This window comes from Oncorhynchus kisutch, linkage group LG9 (genome assembly GCF_002021735.2).
Source record: "Oncorhynchus kisutch isolate 150728-3 linkage group LG9, Okis_V2, whole genome shotgun sequence".
Taxonomy (NCBI): Eukaryota; Metazoa; Chordata; class Actinopteri; order Salmoniformes; family Salmonidae; genus Oncorhynchus; species Oncorhynchus kisutch.
The window spans coordinates 3,414,970-3,434,163 of record NC_034182.2 but is presented as its reverse complement, the minus strand read 5'-3'; the positions used below and the strand labels follow the sequence as shown (position 1 = coordinate 3,434,163).

Here is a 19,194-nt window from a genome sequence, read left to right as displayed (position 1 = left end):
TAATTGGCAAATAATTTGCAGTGCATAGATCTCCCCCAAACATGAATATTTTAGCCTTGTATATAAATATGTCTAGTTAGATACCTTGCTTTTGAAGTAGCCAACCTTATCCATTTGATCTCTGATTCATTGAATGAGGGAATCATTTTATAAAGACAAAAGTATAAAAAAATGTGGGAGGGGGGGACCCCCGCGCCACCCTTGCCGACCCCCTCGCTCCACAGTTTGGGAACCACTGGTCTAAATGGACAGACTTGGAAAAAGACAGCTCCTGCACTTAAGGCATAAGGCTATGGGAAGCAGCTTTCCCTAAGTAAATTTTATGAAATTGTCAAAATTATATAGCGTACTCCTGTCTATACAGAATTTAAAAAATCATTCAAAATAGGCTACTAAAACATGTTTTGGCCACAGAGGATCATTAGCTGCCCCTAGCCTTAAAAATTAATTGAAAGTGATACAAATAGTGCAGTCTAAGCATATTTTCATGAGAGAAGGCTAAATTCAATCTGTTGAAATCGCACTGTGGATGTATTAGACTTCAGAATTGCATTTGGGGGCATACTTATATTTCACTGTACAGCCTATGGATTGTGGATCAATGAAATTGGTTATCGGTCTACTCAGTGCCACACACAGAACTAAACTGTGAAGAGTGTTCACAAATATTAGTGCCATAGCTCTTATTGTGGGACTTTGACTAGTAAATCATCAATACACATAGTAGGATGTCTGGTCAGCTTTATGTGGCTCATTTCACAGTCGTTTCAGAGTCCTGAAATATGAGCTATCATGCTAATATTTGTGTAATCTCATTGCAGCTGTGTTCTGTGGGTGTCACTGAGTAGACTGATACCCCATTTCATTGAGCCACAATCCATAGGCTGTACATTGAAATACAAGTATGCCCCCAAATGCAATTCTGAAGTCTAATACCAGTCAAAGGTTTGGAAACACCTACTAATTGAAGGGTTTCTTTATTTTTACTATTTTCTACATTGTAGAATAATAGTGAAGACATCAAAACTATGGAAAAACAGATATGGAATCATGTAGTGTTAAACAAATATATTTTAGATGCTTCAAAGTAGCCACCCTTTGCCTTGATAACAGCTTTGCACAGTCTTGGCATTCTCTCAACCAGCTTCACCTGGAATGCTTTTCCAACAGTCTTGAAGGAGTTCCCACATATGCTGAGCACTTGTTGGCTGCTTTTCCTTCACTCTGCAGTCCAACTCATCCCAAACCATCTCAATTGGGTTGAGGTCGGGTGATTGTGTAGGCCAAGTCATCTGATGCAGCACTCCATCACTCTCCTTCTTGGTCAGATAGCCCTTACACAGCCTAGAGGTGTGTTGGGTCATTGTTCTGTTGAAAAACAAATGATAGTCCCACTGCGCAAAACAGATGGGATGGTGTATCGCTGCAGAATGCTGTGGTAGCCATGCTGGTTAAGTGTGCCAAGAATTCTAAATACATCACTGACAATGTCACCAGCAAAGCACCATCACACCTCCTCCTCCATGCTTCACGGTGGGAAACACACATGCAGAGATAATCCGTTCACCTACTCTGTTTCTCACAAAGACACGGCCGTTGGAACCAAACATCTCAAATTTGGACTCATCAGACCAAAGGATAGATTTCCACTGGTCTAATGTCCATTGCTCGTTTTTCTTGTCCCAAGCAAGTCTCTTCTTATTGGTGTCCTTTAGTAGTGGTTTCTGTGCAGCAATTTTCACAACACAACTGATTGGCTCAAAGCATGAAGAAGGAAAGAAGTTCCACAAATTAATTTTTAACAAGGCACACCTTTTAATTGAAACACATTCCAGGTGACTACCTCGTGAAGGCGATTGAGAGAATGCCAAGAGTGTGCAAAGCTGTCATCAAGGCAAAGGGTGGCTACTTTGAAGAATCTCAAATATAAAATATATTTTGATTTGTTTAACAATTTTTTGGTAAACTACATGCTTCCATGTGTGTTATTTCATAGTTTTTAACCCTTGAATTAGTAGGTGTGTCCAAACTTTTGACTGGTACTGTATGTCATAACACACAATAGGCTGACTGCGGAGGCCATTTCCCACAGTCAAAGTCCCACAATAACAGCTACAACACTAATATTTGTGGAAATTCTTTACATTTGTGTTCTGTGGGTAACACTGAGTAGACTGATACCCCATTTCATTGAACCACAATCCATAGGTAAGGCTGTACAGTGAAATATAAGTATGCCACAAATTATTTGGGAGTTTAATAAATCCACAGTGCTTTTTCAACTTATTTTTTTGCCAGGTAGCTAATTATTGTCTTTTGTTGAATTTATATAACAACATTCCCAACTTGTTTAGCATTATCTAGTCCAAATATGGCATGATTCCACAATTTGCAACCATTTGCATCACTTTCTATTAGGAACCTTTATTTTGAAGGCGACCCTCAAATTCCACTAATGTGGCTAATCCTTCATGTTTGCTGTCAATATGTACAGTCATGCATTTGAACAGTCAAGGCAGAAGATCTACGGTGACGGACATGGATACAACAGCTCTGGTCTATAAGATCCTCTGTGCCCATAATGGGTATTTTGAGCTGGAAGAAATGCGTGCCAACTTTAGCACGCCAGAAGATGACCTGGAGAGTGTTTTAGGGAATCAGGATATGTTTACCAGTGATGTCTTTGAGGGAAACAAGCGGATATTTGCCAAGACGAAGATGAGATTATGCAGAGACAAGGAATGTAATGGCTGCAGCAATTTACATCTGTGTATATTCTACCTTTATGGAACGTGTCGATTCAATGAGGGGTAAACCTTGCTATTACTTTGGTCAATAAGGCCTTGTCAGACTCCCTAATATGCCGTTTTTTAATCATATTGCTGGGATGTCACCTATTAATTGCCTTGTTTTGAAATGTTCTATATAAAAAATGGTCTTGTATTATGCAACATGTAGGCTAATTTAAATGACACGTTGTGAACAGTTGGTTGTAGTGGCAGTAGTCCAGTTAATATTGTTTGTAGATTTTTTTTTATATATAATGTGGTTCTAAATATTAAGATTTAGAGGTTGCAGTATGTATTTTGGAAACTGTAAAACGTTATTACAATGTCATTAAGACAAACAAAATGGTGTCATTTTACTCCAGCTAAAACACGGCCATAAAAGCTGGGGCGTGTTATAAAGCAACACAGCTGTTCAATAGCCATTTTCATTTGATATTATATGCTTTCGCCAACATTTTCCCGTTAGTATTATCAATCTCAAAATGCTCTTTAAAAAAAGAAGGGCAGTAGGCCTATTAGGAAACTATTGCTTTCTTTTGATAAGGACTCCATTAAAGTGCTAGCCACTGCCCTCATTCAATGCCATTTTGACCACGCTAGTACTTCCTGGTTTCGGGGTTTATCGACATTTATGAAGGGGATGCTACCAGATAGCCCAGAATAAACGGATCAGGGTAGTATTAAAGGTGAGTCCATGTACTCACATAGGCAGGAGCTGCTTTCAGGAATTTAACTGGAGGATAGGGTGTCCCAGATTAGACTAGGTTTGGTTGACAGGAGTATTTATGGTCCTGCGCCCAGGTATCTAAGTGATTACTTTCCTCGTGTTGGGATGCACACAATCACAGCACCAGGTGAGGTGTTCCTGATGTGTGCTTATACAGGTTCAGGAGTAATGCAGGGGAAGGTATTTTCTTGTTCTGGGCAGCTTTAAACATTTAAGTAAAAATATGTTTGTCTTCTGTGCCCATATGATGTAACTGCAATGAAGAGAGAGATGTTCTTCTCTGTTATTGTTTTATTATTTCACTGCCATACTGTGTTTAACTGTGTTCGATCTTGTCTGGCCATCTTGTCTCAAGGACCACAATGGAAATAAGTCCCAGACTTTGTGTGTTATCCTCTGATTTTGCTCATGTGCATGTATGGCTTTTTCAAGTTTTATGTGTGCTTGTTTTTTTAAATGGTCCAATTAATAAACTAAACATTGATTTTCAGACAACGGTGCCGCTTCTGTCATGAGCTGACGTCAGAATACAACATCAGAGTCCTGAGAGAGCATCACCTGGAGAAATTGGACAAGAGGGAGCTGTGTATGTTACTACTGCAGAATGACAACACCCTTTTACCCCCAGTAAGCTCGTATTTTCAGGCTCCTTGCATCTTAGTGGAAGCAATTTAAAAGCACACACACAAACATACTTTCAGAAGATAAATTATGTTATATTCTTACTTGGAATAAAAAATATAAAAAATTCGTAAGTAAAATGGGTTCATACGAGAATGTACTAATGCATCTTAAATGCATGACAAAACATTTTTGATCTGGACATGGGACGGGTTGGTAACCAACTGGCAGTGTTTTCTTTACTTCATTCTCTTGAGTCTTGTTCATATTTACATCATAATATAATGACCTAATACTGTATATCCTCTACATTGAGCATGTAGATATCCAGAGTAAAGAAATGTCATTTCCATTTAATACATTTGATGTGCACCTACTAGGAGTGGTCTGTGTTTGTCTCCAGGTTTGCTTCACATACAACAAAGGTAGTGGAGAGTACGGATACTGTCCTGACAAGGAGAAATGCAGAAGACTCCACGTCTGTCAGCGCTACATTACAGGAACCTGTGCTGCAGAGGTGGACTGTGACAGGTCTCACGACTTCTACGAGCCCCACCCGCTCAACACCCTACAGCAGAGGGGAGTACCTAATGAACTGGTGGCATCCATGTTGTACACCTACCGCAACAACCAGGCCATTCAGTATGAGGAAGGCTCTAGACCTGTGTGTCATCCTCCTCCACCACCACCACTACCACCCCCACAAACATATCTCCCGGCCCCCAATGTTGTCCAAAGAGAGACCCACTACATCCACTTGCAGCCAATCATAGTACACTCACAAGTGACCCCTTCAATGCTCTGCAATTTCAAGTTAAAATCTCGTCCCTTTGTCCAGACCAAACCCAAGAGCCATACTAAGCCATCATCAGCTTCACACCAATCAAAACCCTCTAAACCACCTACACCAGTTCCACACCAATCAAAATCCTCTCACACGGCTCCACACCAATCAAAATCCACGAAACCACCTTCACCAGCTCCACACCAATCAAAATCCTCTAAAGTGCCTCCACCAACTCCACAGCAATCAAAATCCTCTAAAGGCCCTCCACCAACTCCACAGCAATCAAAATCCTCTAAAGCGCCTCCTCCAACTCCACAACAATCAAAATCCTCTAAACCGCCTCCACCAACTCCACAGCAATCAAAATCCTCTAAACCGCCTCCACCAACTCCACAGCAATCAAAATCCTCTAAACCGCCTCCACCAACTCCACAGCAATCAAAATCCTCTAAACCGCCTCCACCAACTCCACAGCAATCAAAATCCTCTAAACCGTCTCCACCAACTCCACAGCAATCAAAATCCTCTCAACCGCATCCACCAGCTCCACACAAATCTAAATCCTCTCAACCAGCTCCACATCAACCAAAAACAACCAAAGCTCCTCCATCAGCCAGGCGAAGATGAATTTTTGCAGAAACCAGAAATCACACAGTACCAGTCAAAACTTTGGGGACACCTACTCATTTCAGGGTTTTTCTTTATTTTGGACTATTTCCTACATTGTAGAATAATAGTGAAGACATCAACTATGAAATAACACATATGGAATCATGTACTAACCAAAAAAGTGTTAAGCAAATCAAAATCACTTTATCGGGGTTGACAAAAAAGTTGTCAACCCCGATAAAATGTTATAATAATCCACATTTTCTGTCGCTTCAGGATTGTTTTCCTGCTGTGAAGAAACTGGTCAAATTAAGATCCTACATCAGTATGATACTGACAAGATATACAGTACGTACATGGGTCAGGATTTGAACCCTTGAGGGTAGGAGAAAACTGAGACTTTGACAGGAGCATTATCTCTCTGCGCCACCCCAAAGCTTTGCTTGTTAGAATTTCATGATATCTTGATAGTTACATGTGTTTCCTAGACTACATCAAAAGAGAGCAGCCTTGGCTGGATTTTAATTCATAACATTTCCGCTTCTAATATGTCTTTTATCAACTTTCTAATATAGAAATGAAGAAAGTGTTTATTGTGCAAAATCCTTATGTTTTGTGACTGACATGCTGGATATCTCAAGGCTATAGCCTGACAGAATTTCAAAAGAAACAAAGAGAAAAGTATTATTTCTCTACAATGCAGTGACCATTCCTCTCTGCCACCAAGGAACTTGAAATTTTCTAATTGGAAATTTAGAAGTTTAGAAGCATTTTATTAACTCATACTCTATACGTTTGGGTGGTTAGAGCGTTGGACTAGAAACCAGATGGTTGCAAGTTCAAATCCCCGAGCTGACATGGTACAAATCTGTCGTTCTGCCCCTGAACATGCAGTTAACCCACTTCCTAGGCCTTCTCAGAAAATAAGAATTTGTTCTTAACTGACTTGCCTAGTTAAATAAAGGTTTTTAAAAAGTTTGCATTTCTTGCCAACGTGGTCTCAGAGCATTTCATATTATTCTGTACGTAAATCTGAGACACTCCATTTAGTATATGTTACGGTATGGTATGTATTAATTTGTGGATGTTCATCATCCATTTCGTGTGATATGTTACGAATGACAATTCATATGATATGTTACGAATTGTAATACATACAATATGTTACACATTTTCCAAATATAATATATGTTACAAATTTGCAAACATATATGTTACGAATTCCAATTTGTTGTGGCTAAGGTTAGCTAGGTTGCTAGCGCTAACATTAGCTAGCTGGCTAACGTTAGTTAGGCTAATGGTTAGGTTAAAGGGTTAGGGGAAAGGTTAGCTAACATGCTATGTAGTTACAAAGTAGCTGCTAAAATTGTCTGTGATGAGATTCAAACACACAACTTTTGGGTTGCTAGACATTTGTGTTATTCACCCAGACCAACCACCCTCCTTTCGTTTTTGCCTTAATGTAACTTCTATCTTATGTTACATTTGGTATGGTCACATATCATACTATGTTACTTCTAGTCTATTAGACCCATTCTCAGCAACAAAAGAGTGATCAAATGAAGATGTCCTAAAATGGTAAATGTGACGTAGTACAGTAGGGCTCACACACACGTGCTCCAACACATACCTTTATTGGTAAACAAACAGTCAACTTCATTAATATTGTCACTGTATTCAACCTTAACAGCAACTATTCCAAATGCGTAATGGCCAACAAATAATCCAGGGCAAACAAAGGCAGAATAAAAAATTGGGTTTTGCTGGCAGGGCCAGGCTTTTGCCGAGATACACGTCCAGGCTTTTTTTTAGTATGATTTGTCTGAGCTTTAATAGTGGAGTTACCATCACTGTTCTGTATGAGGCACTGGGGGTAAACCTGATACTTTTCAAAAACTACGAACACATTGGGGTCTTGGATGTTGTCCACACAGCTGTCATAGAAGATGGATCCTCCTGTTTCTTTAGGAGGTGGTTTCACATAGCTGAAGTTTCCCTCAGGGTAGTCTCCCACCAGCACATGACAAACAAACATGGACCTTGCTGGCTGGTGTAGCTGTGGGAGAACTTAGCATCCCGTACAGTAACTTGTTTTTAGCCCCATTATGATCTATGATGTTCACAGACATAGGCAAGCACATTTTCTGTGCCAATTCAATAGTTATTCATAGTAGTAGTGGCATCCCACCTTTTCCGTAGGCAGTTCTATTTGCTCCACATAGTCTCCAGTCAATGTTGTCTCTGCAAATACTGTCAACATGTTGAGTCAATCACCCCAAAAAACTTTCTCATCGATGCTTCTTCCTGAGGATTTGATAATCTGAGCATGAATGAACCTATTTCAGTGTGGAATCATTTACAATTAGTAACAAAGGTGCCATTCAAATGGTAATTTCCATTAGAAGCTTTTCAATAAATGAATATTGATATATTGAATATTGATATAACTATCTGTTAGAAATATTATGAATAAACAATATTCTAATTTTAAATAGAACTGTAACTAAGTAAACTTATACTCAGTTTTATTATATCTGATTAACAATATGAGTTCATAAGGGATTGTGTGACATGGACAAGGAGTAATTAAAGTTAATGAACACCATTCCAACTAGGAAGAAAGGAATGGTTTGTGGATTAAGTAAACAGATAAGGTAGTTAACCTATAGTTGAACCGACGAAACTGAGCTCTGTTTTTTTTTAGATAAGGCTGTGAGTGCATTCCTAGGTTTTCTGTTAATTAGAACTGTCAGCTAAGTGGTGATCGATAATGGCGAGGAGTCAAAAGTTAATTCAGCTGTGTTGTGTGTCCTGTGCATGTGCTAGTGGGTCAGAATGAACTCAGAATGTACTTTTAAAGTTCCCTTTGTCTCGGTCGGGAGGAGGGGATTCATTTTTACAAGCAATGAAATTACGCCATGTATTGTATATAAACTGTTGCTCGTGGGAGCGCGCTCCGAGAATAAATTCTGTTACCTATTATTGAAAAGACTGGTCTCTGTCTATTTTATGCAAACAAGAATCTTACAAATTCTCAAAAAATAGATTAAGGGAATTCAATTAATGAAAACATATTGGAATAACTAAATTACAGTAACAATATCTCTTTAAGAAACCTACAGTGTATCAATTATTTTGGCCAGAGTTTAGCACTCTCCCAACAGTGGGTTTGTGAACCCCCACTGTCATTTTCTCAAATGTTCTTGTGTACAGCTTTGTATTGCTTTGACCTTGACCACATTACTCTCTGATGAAAGCATATTTACAGTAAGACAAAGTCATCATAAGCTAATTTATAATATTACAAGCATATGTTAGATACTGTACAGTATGCTATATGCTTTTTAGTTCTGTTTTTCGTGTGCTTGCTGAAGGCAAGACCACTTTAAAAAATGTACATACTCTTATTAGGTTTCAGCAAGGTATGCTTGCTGACAGCAAGGCCATTCTGGCACTCTTACATACTCTTATTAGGTATGCTTGCTGAATTTTTTGGTTTGTTTGATTTGCCTTACTCTGCCATCTGTAGTGCCAAAACCGTAAAAGCTACCAACACCAAAATAACTTTAAAATGTGCATGATGACTGTATTAATTTTGCTTGAAAACAACTTTTGGATACTACTTATACTTTCCACACTACAACCATATTTGCATGAATTCCAATGTTTCAATGGCCATTGGATTGAATGGGGGAAATTGTGGTCTCTACTAGTTTTCAACCGTTTAACATAGAAATACCATTCAAACTTTAAAACGTGCAGACCGGTCTGGAATAGTGTGCTTGTGTACAGCTTTTTGATACCGTTTATACTTTAACTATAACCATTTAAAATTTGCATAAACGCTCCAAAGGCTTAAATGTGAAGTATTTGGATTAGCCACTGCTCTTGAATCCTTAAAGATGCAAACACCAAACCAACTTTGACATGTACAGACTGACTCAACTTAGATTGTTGATGCTTTTTGTACTTTTTGAAATATAACCATACAAATTAGCATAAAACCTCCATAGATTTCAATGGTCAAATTTGGGTTTGCCAATGTTCTTGAACCATTTAAAAATAAACCAATGTTAAAATGTGCAGCTTGTCAATAGATCAGGTTGATTATATTTAGGCTTTATAAACTATAAAACTTTTTGCATCACCAATCAATCTAATTCACAAACGTTGCCCCCTCTACCCTCGATTTAGCTAGAGGGAGCAAGTGAAGAACTTTGATCACTTGTGGGGTTAATATGATCCACAATTCAGTGAAAACTGTAGTCACGTGTCAAAGTCCGGTGGCCGCGAAGTGTCCAACATGGCTGCATTTTTTCAATTTGTGAGCTTGACAATAGCTTACTAAAAATATATATATAGATGAAATTGATTTTAGCTTTAGCAAATAGGATTGATGCTCAAATTGGCTAAGTCTCATTGTGAGGAGCCTATAAAAAGTAGCTAGATTCATATACATATTTTGGGGAATTCTGAAATGTATTGGAATAAATTACATAACTATAAAACTAGCTAGCCAGCTATGGGTAACTGTATAACCTGATGAAGACAGCTTGTCTGTCAAAATGTTGGATATTAGGTTTTTAAGTTATTGCATTTGAGCTAGAGTGTTTGGCTCTCCTTTTAATGTTTTAACTGTAGCTAGGTACCTGACAGGAGTGCTAGGTAGCTATATTAGCTTGCTAGGTGCATTAATAGCTTTAGGTTGGTTGGTCAACTTCTCTCCCTCAACAATAAGCATTTCAAATTTGCATTAAAACTCCATAGATTAGAATAGTACACTTTTAATTTCAGATGAGCGGGGCCTCCTGAGTGGCGCAATGGTCTAAGGCACTGCACCGCAGTGCTAGAGGCGTCACTACAGATCCGGGTTTGATCCCGGGCTGTGTCGCAGCTGGACGCGACCAGGAGACCCATGATGCGGCACACATTTGGCCCTGCGTCGTCTGGATTAGGGGAGGGTTTGGCTGGCTGCGAAGTCCTTGTCCCATCACGCTCTAGCGACTCCTTGTGGTGACAGGGCTCATGCACGCTGACTTCATCGCCAGTTGTACTGTGTTTCCTCTGACACATTGGTGCAGCTGGCTTCTGGGTTAAGCGAGCACGTGTCAAGAAGCAGTGATGCTTAGCTGGGTCGTGTTTCGGAGGACACATGGCTCTCGGCCATGGCCTCTCCCGAGTCTGTACGGGAGTTGCAGCGATGGGACAAGGCTGTAACTACCAACTGGGGAGAAAAATGAGTAAAAATTACTAAAAAATAAGAGAGAATTTCAGATGAGCAGACTGACTCAACATAGATTGCTTCAATAAAGCGTTACAGTACTATTTAGTGCTAATACTACAACTATTGCGGTAAACCTCTACTACTACCACCACCACTAGTGTTGCAGACGCTACTGATACTACCATTACTACTAGCCCACTATAACTCACTATAATAACTCCGCACCTACAAATCACACCAAAGTAGATCACTATAACTAACCCATAGCCTATTGTCATGAATGAGCCTGGTCATTGTGACCTGATAACTCCTCCAGCCCCAACCGGACTGTTAATACTGAAACAAAGAAGCAGAAAAAGAGGAAACAACAGCAAGGTGTTGAAGAGGCAGGGAGGAAGTGGCGGGTGCGGGTAGACTACAGATGTTCCACTGCCGGAGGGCGGAAGTTGATCTTGTATAGCGTCACCCTCGTCGAACTCAAGCCCTGTGTTAGAGCCACAGGTTGGCGGCACCTTAATTGGGGAGATCGGGCTGGTGGCAATGGCTGGAGCGGATTTGGTGGAATATTATAAAATACATCAAACTCATGGTTTCCATGTGTTTGATGCCATTCCATTAGCTCGGTTCTGTCGATTATTATGAGCTGCTCAGCAGCCTTCTGTGGTTAGTGCTGGTGGAGCTGCCGAATGGCACGTGGCGTTGAATTAGATGTCACCGTGGATCATCGTCATATGTGAAGAAGTCAATGTGTTAACTAACTCTGTTTAGACATCACGTGTAAAGGAGACAACGTCTTGTATGCCTGTCATTAAGAAAGGCATGGGCAAAATGTATAAAGAGCAAAGTAAGAGATAGGGAAAGGGCAGATGCTGGGGCAGACAGAGCAGGAGCAGATTGATTTGTCAGAAGCTTGAAGATTTTGGTTTAAGCCCTTTCCTGCAGTCGAATTACCTAGTGGCTTAATGGGTCGAATGTTAATATTTTTCATAATTAATAACATTTTCAAATACCTGACGAAAATCCGGTGTTTCTATGTCTATGTTTCTACAGTGTTGTTTCAGTCTTCTGGGCTCTGCCCCACCTGCCCTAAATGACAGGTCACCTCTGGGAAAGAGTAAGCTAACATCTGTGGGCAAGCAGGGATAGACCAAGATGGGTGACCCGGTTGGTTTGAGTGGAGCTTAGCGCTCTCTTTTTGAAAACAACTAGTTGTCGGAAGACCCCTCACCGGGAAATACATTTATACCAAGGGATAATCCAGGCCTACAACAATTAGTAAGAGTTGACCCACCCTTTGTGGTCAGTTGAAGATCCACAGGCAATAATTGCCCACGTGGGAATGAACCTAGTAGGGATGTTTTGGAGACAGCCCACACTAGTCACCTCAGCACTATGAAAACGTTATTACTACCATTACTACTATCTTATAAATGTTTTATTTTACCTTTATTTAACTACTACTACCATTACTACTGCCGTCACTACCACTACTATTTCACCACCATAAATACTCTAAGACTAGCAAGCACACACATTTTACTACAGGAAATGTAATTGTCTAGTTATTATTTGCCTTCTTCCAACTGCTCTTGTGCTTAAACTGCTTTGCCTATCAACACTAAACCAATTTAAGAATGTGCAGACAGACCGGTGTTCAGGTTGCTATTTAGACTTTTTTGTATTAAAACCATATTTGCATAAAACCCAGTGCACGTCAATGGCCATAGACTTGAATTGAGAAAAATGAATAAACCCGCACACTGCTCTTGCCAGTATCACCGCTCTTTTTTAAAGCTTTACATATCGGCCTCAAGGCCTTCGTCAGAGCTTTTGTGAGTGTTTACAACTTGCACCCCTGTGTAGACACTGCTCCGCCCACATCTATCCAATGCGCTGCATGGGGTTGGAGTCTAGCGAAAACAAGCAAGTGTTACCAAATATAACAATGTGCACCTCACAAGTATTCCGATAAAGTGTGCACATAAAACGCACCGAACACGTCTCCAAAACCACAATGAGGACATCGACCCACCAAGCAAGCCTTCACAAATCATTGGGCACAGTGCAAGAAAAAATGTCGGAGCAGTCTGAAGTGGTGGCATTAATTCATGTTCACATTTACAGAATAACATGCATGGGCATTTCATCATTAAGACCTTTTGGGACTAATGTTTGGAGGGTGAAAAAATATATATATATGTTGTTCAGAGTATTATTTATATAACCTCCCGTGTCTGATATCTTGGCATTCTCTATGCCACAAATATAAAGGTATGAATGTTTTTGGTCATAAAAATATACTGCGACTGAATAATCCCTGTTTGAGAGGACGAGAAGTTTTACCTACAAAACACAGCCCACGTGGACATTTAATCATGTAGGTAACATGGGTGGTGGAGCACGTAATAATGTAATTTATTTGGAACCGTTTTCATGTATGTGAGTGGCAGAGATATTCACACTTCATCTTGTTGCGCAACCTCTGCATTATAGCTACCATTCGGAAGTGGGCGTAATAGAGCCGGGCTCATTTTATTTTGTGGCTGGCTGTTGGCATGGACCAATTTGTCCCGTAATTTGCGACCTCTGGTGGGTTTCTTAATTAAATGAATCTGGCAAAACTGGGTCCATGCCAGTGTTCCTTGCATCTCCCACTTTGCACGAGTTCAACGTATATGTGGTGGTTAACAGAGCGTTCTTTAGCTCTAGTTGCTCTTTTTTTTGTAGAAATTAATCTCGTGTTTTCGCTAATGCCAAAATAAGAGCTTCATCCACACATTGTGTAGCCTCTTCTTAGAAATCTATTGTGCTTCCCCGCTGCTTTTCGTAGATAGTCCTCATGGGAGTGGCACGTGGGTCATTCTTGGGCTCAGGTAATATTTTAGTCCCTCTGACTTTTTATAATGTATTTCATGTATTGGGTCACCAAAATGAAATGTTAAAATATTTTGTATATACATTTAAATGTTCAGTATAATGAATTTAAATACATATAGAATTAATTTCAACTTTATTATAAAAAAAATCTTCTTTTTTTTTACTGACACTAAGAATTGTGTTATTTCCCCCAGGCGTTTCACTTAATTTTTACTTGGGAAATTAATATTAAAATGTGCACATAATTAATAACTTTGGCCATTAATTTAAACATATATTTGTGTTATTTTGTTGAGAAAGTATTTTTTATCAAATAAATGCATGATTATTGATTAAAATCACACAATTGAGCTCTGTCCCTCAGTCTTCACTCAATCCCGTCACGGCAAACAAACTCCGCTAATAAAAATGGTCAGTCCACCCTGATGTGCCATCAATAACAGGAAGTGACATCATTCAACACTGTTCAACTGCATGGTACAGAAACAGGCAAGTAATCACATTATTTTATGTCTGTATTTTTTTTATTTATAATTAAAGTCAGGTGGGGGATCGTCGAGCTGACCAACTCAACCCTGTTAAATGAAATAAAGATGGAAACGAGTACTTATCAAAATTATACTTTAACCCATAAAAATATACAATCTATTAATTCCATGCACACCATGTGATCTCCTGTCCTTCACCACATGAGGAGCAGAGGCCAAAACTCAACCTATCATACTCAACCCCATCACTTATTTCATTGTAAAGGGTTGTAAACCTGTGACAGGGTTGAGTTATTGACTTTATTTATGAATGTTGCTGCCAATGAGGAAAATCCACAACCTGTCAAAAATGGAGGGCTTTAATGCCTGAGGTGGGAAAATGTGTATTCTTGGATGTTTAATATGTACTTAATGTTGTGGGGTGTTCAGAAAATGCATTTATTCTAGTAGAAAATAAGAAGTTTATTTACAAACAAATATTACCACAGCCCAAGAATGACCCATATATGGCGCAGTCTGACTTCTTGCTTCTTGGATGTCCTCTTTTTAATGGCTCAGGGTGGAAGCTGTCCCCCTGTAATAAGGGAAAGGGGGACACAACTGAATGCATTCAACTGAATGTGTCTTCTGCATTTAACCCAATCTGTCTGAATCAGACTATTTATTATTTCTTTACAGAGTTGTGAACAGGATTCCATTTGATTACTCAATCCACATATCGAGGTAGTGAACACATTTAGTGTCACATTCAATAGTGATTTTGAGATCGGGGTCAATGTCATTGAGTAATGCCTAAAGTCTGACAGCTCTTCTCCCGTTCCTCTCCATATGCAAAAAAAATGTAGTCAATTTATCGATACCATTTCAGGATTTTATTCAAGAATGGATTTCATTTTCATTCTTAACAAAACGTTCTTCAAAATTACCCACATAAAGGTTAGCATAGCTTGGAGCGAATGTGGAGCCCGTCGATGTTCCATTCGTTTGGAGGGAGTATTCATCATCAAACCTGAAATATTTATACGTCCAAACATATTCAGCCAGCTCTAGAATAAAGTTTGTTGGTGGGTATTTGTTAGTATCTCAGTCTCTCAAATAGTGAGCTAGGCCTGCCAGCCCACCCGTGTGGGGAATGCTGGTATATAGACTCGACATCTAATGTGACCAAAATACAGTATTTTGTTAATCCCGTTATTGGTGAGATCTTATTTATGAAGTCTATAGAGTCTTTCACATATGATGGCAATGCTTACACATGAGATTTAATAAAATTAGTCTACAAAGTTCGATAATGGCTCTAGCATTGAGCCTATTCCTGCAACCACTGGTCTGCCTGAATAATTTCCTTGTGTTTTAGGTTTGTGTAATTTAGGCAAAATGTACAGGCATGGAGGTATGGCACATTTGCAGCAAAGCTATTCATATTCAGGTTTTGAGATAAGGTTGTTTAATATGGCTTGCTCCACTTGTGTGGGAACAACACTCAGTTTTCTATAGAAAGGTTCATTACTGAGTTGTCTCAGAATCTCTTATTTGTATTTTTGTATGTTTTTCTCTTGTTCGACTAACCTACAATAGGTATTAATCGAGGAGTTGTTAACCATAGGTGTCACGCCCTGGCCATAGAGGCTTTTATTCTCTATTTTGGTTAGGCCAGGGTGTGACTAGGGTGGGCATTCTAGGTTCTTTATTTCTTTGTTTTTGGCCGAGTGTGGTTCCCAATCAGAGGCAGCTGTCTATTGTTGTCTCTGATTGGGAATCATACTTAGGCAGCCTTTTTCCCCACCTGTGTTTTGTGGGTAGTTAATTTATGTTTAGTGTCAACAGATGAATAAGCTACCCTCCCGCAGCCGTTGCATAGGCCTATAATGCTGATGGGCTATAGTATAATTGACTTTCACATTCCGACTGCAGCCTACTATTACAGGTTAGGGTATCTTATTCATCTACACTCTTAAAAATAAAGGTTCCAGTTGGAATGTTATTCAGAGCGATGCCAAAACCTTAAATGGGATGGTTCTTTGTAGAACCGTACACAAATCAATATAAGGTTCTACAAGAAACATGATGGTTCTTTACCGAACTGCATTGATAAATGCAATTGGGTGTTTTAATGCTGTAGGGTGTTGAGCCATATTTGCATATTTCCCAGTGTGCCTTCCAAGTGAATTTTAGAGTTGCCAGTATCACTTATGACTGTTTGCTAGTGACAGAGACATGGTTGTTACATTCATTCCTGTTCAGTCCTGTGACCTTCACCAAGTGATATCTTAAGTGAATATGATATTTTATTAATCAGTTCTGTTTAGATCCCCCCTACATACAACTCTTAGCTCTGGAGTGGATGCTATTTTACTTTCTGTGGGGAAGCAAGTGGGAGAGGCTGAGGAGGGAGGTGGTTAAGAGGCCCAGGTTCAAGGGGGGAAAGTCTTGTCTGACTACTTGTTCTTGGGCAGCTGCTACACAGCATTACATCTCACTCTTGCCAACTCCCCGGTCAACAACAAGACCCAGGCCCTCGCATAGTTCTGGCTGGGATCATACCTCAGGACTAGGGTTGATCCCAGTTGGCATGCAAGCCCCAGTCTCTTTCCTGCTCCCCACACACTATGTCCAGCTCCAAAAGTTAAAAAAACATTTTAAACTGGAAAAACAGGCAATCACGGTTTTAACTAAACACAGCTCTCTTCTCTCTCTTGTGCAGGAGTGGGAACCAGTGTGTCGAGTGTGCGGGCTTGCTATAGGCGAGCATGTGGCCCATCCTATATGGCCCATCCTTTTCTGCTGAATCGGCAATGGGACCTGTCCTGGATGGTCGCCCACGAGATCCTCCCGGTCAGGGCCGTTATGCACTCCCGGGGCATGGCGAGGACATCCGCGTGCCCCGACCACAAGATGAGTTGGTGAGGCACTTGCTCTGGGAGTGCAGAGCCGCCAGGGACCTGTGGAAGGAAGCAGGCCCCCTGATCTCCCCGTGTCTGCCAGCAGGGGAGGACCTAATGCCCCAGCTCGTGCTGTATGGGGTGGGCCGAAAGGCCTATTCCACCGAAGGCCTTCACCCAAGCTCTGGCCCACACTCACATGTCTGAAGGATGCACTGCGGTCCTCCCGCAACCTGCTGGTAGACCACCCCCAGGCAGTGGCCATGGTAGCCACGGAAGCCCTGTGGTGGTACAGAAGAAATGGGGCCTCGACCCCAGATGAAGGGTCCCCCACAACACCCAAGGTCCCGGCGGCCACGGCACCCAAGGGCGATGCCCCTAGGGGAGGGATCTGCTCTGGGCCCCGAAGGACAGGACGGTAATTGATTCAGAAGAGCAGGAGGAGGCGAGTTTGATAAGGACTCACCCTGTTCCTGTTCCTGGACGGAAGACAGCTTTTTAACATGTTTTCCATATCTTAAAAATATTTTACCTTTGTTAAATAATTTGTGCACATTTTAAATGGCTTTTACAAGAAAATGTACTTTTATTGATGGTTGTTTTATTGTTTTCAATAAACAACTTGTACTTTTTAACAAATATAAATGTAATACTGTTCAAATGCTGTTTTTTGTGCCTTTATTTATTTTTTTATCTGTAAAAATTATATATAAATATATGAGCTGTTTTTCAGGAAGTTTATAAATAAAAACTTTCCAAAACAAATACAAATAATAATAATTCAAATACAATTATTTTGAAGGCCTCATTTAACCCTAGTACAGTGGCCTGAAACTCATCACATCTGGCCTGCAAGTCACATTATGCTGGCTTTCAAAGTGATGTGTAATTCCTATTGGAATCCAGCCAGGTATATCCAACATTTTACATTTTTATTCACCCCTAACCTATATTCAGGTTGAATGCCAGGGTTGGGAATACTAAGTTATGAGACTACCTAACACTTCTAAACGGGAACAACCATTAACGGTTGCAAAAAGTCCAAGTAACAGATTGGATTAGCTAAGAAAAAAGTGTTATTTGTAATTGGGGTAGCATAAGATGAATTAATCAATCAATTACATCCAAAAACATAGATATTGGAAAATAAAATAAAAAGCCTACCTTCAATAGAGCATGCTGGGAAATATAATGGTTGGCCTGGTTTTGGTTCAAGTCTGGTTATTAACACCAACACGGGGGATAATTAAACACCACTGGGTGTTCCTTTAACTCTTTAGTGTTAATTTAACTCCTGAATCAACACTATACATGTTAAACTGAAAAATTAAAACTATAGGTAATTAACTTCCAAACATTGCAAGTAAGTATGTTTTAGAATTCTGAAGAATCGTGGATGCCACGTCAAGAACCACCCACTTAACTCAAAGGTTAATTATTGGGCAAGAGTTCTCCAATTAACCTTAAGAGTTTAAGTGCACTTTGGACAGGCAAGATTGCACTACAGTGTAGATAGGCTAGGTTGAGCTCCCCCGTCACTGTAGTGGTAGCATCCACTTGACCTACAGACTTAGAAATCACTGTTTTTCCTACCAACCACAGCAATATTTCAAGATTAGAAAATGGAGAAAAATAAAATAAAAAATGGAAAACTATTTATATTATACCATTTGAATTAGTGGGTTGGAAAAATTACAAATTTAAGGTTTGAAACTAAAATTCAATTATTCAATTTGACTGTAGTATTAGATCATTGAACCGCCAAAATATATGCTGACTATTAGTTACCTACAACTGTATGAGATCTGTGTACAGGTGTTAGCTTTGGCTATGTAAAGCTCATCTTTAGAGAGGGCATTGCCTGTACTTAAAGACTGGACTCTTATCCATTGTCAGATATTAGGTACTGTACCATCGACATCTTGATTCTATACAGAGAAAACAAAGTAAGTCAGCAACTACATCTGATTCAATAGGATCCTAAAAACAGGAAGAAGTGTGAATGCTTACCTCTTGTAGCGAGATACAGCCTCAAGTGTGCTCAAAGACTATGACACTAAGAGGAATGCTGTGTTATTCCTACAAGGAAATGGAATATGGCTTACCGTAACTTAAGCCAAAGAAAAATGTGAAAGTGCCACTCTAAATGGTCAATGGACTTTTCCCTTTGATTTAGATAATAAGGAAATA

General features: G+C 39.8%; 1 protein-coding gene across 1 annotated transcript; it reads left to right on the top strand.

The window, feature by feature from the left end:
- Nucleotides 1–2,041: 2,041 nt before the first annotated feature.
- On the top strand, nt 2,042–8,522 carry LOC109896270 (formin-like protein 7). Its single transcript, XM_031831542.1, has 3 exons — nt 2,042–2,810; nt 4,008–4,143; nt 4,541–8,522. The coding sequence occupies exons 1-3, from the start codon at nt 2,497–2,499 to the stop codon at nt 5,549–5,551; spliced, it is 1,461 nt and encodes a 486-aa protein (XP_031687402.1). The 5' UTR covers nt 2,042–2,496; the 3' UTR covers nt 5,552–8,522.
- Nucleotides 8,523–19,194: the final 10,672 nt, after the last annotated feature.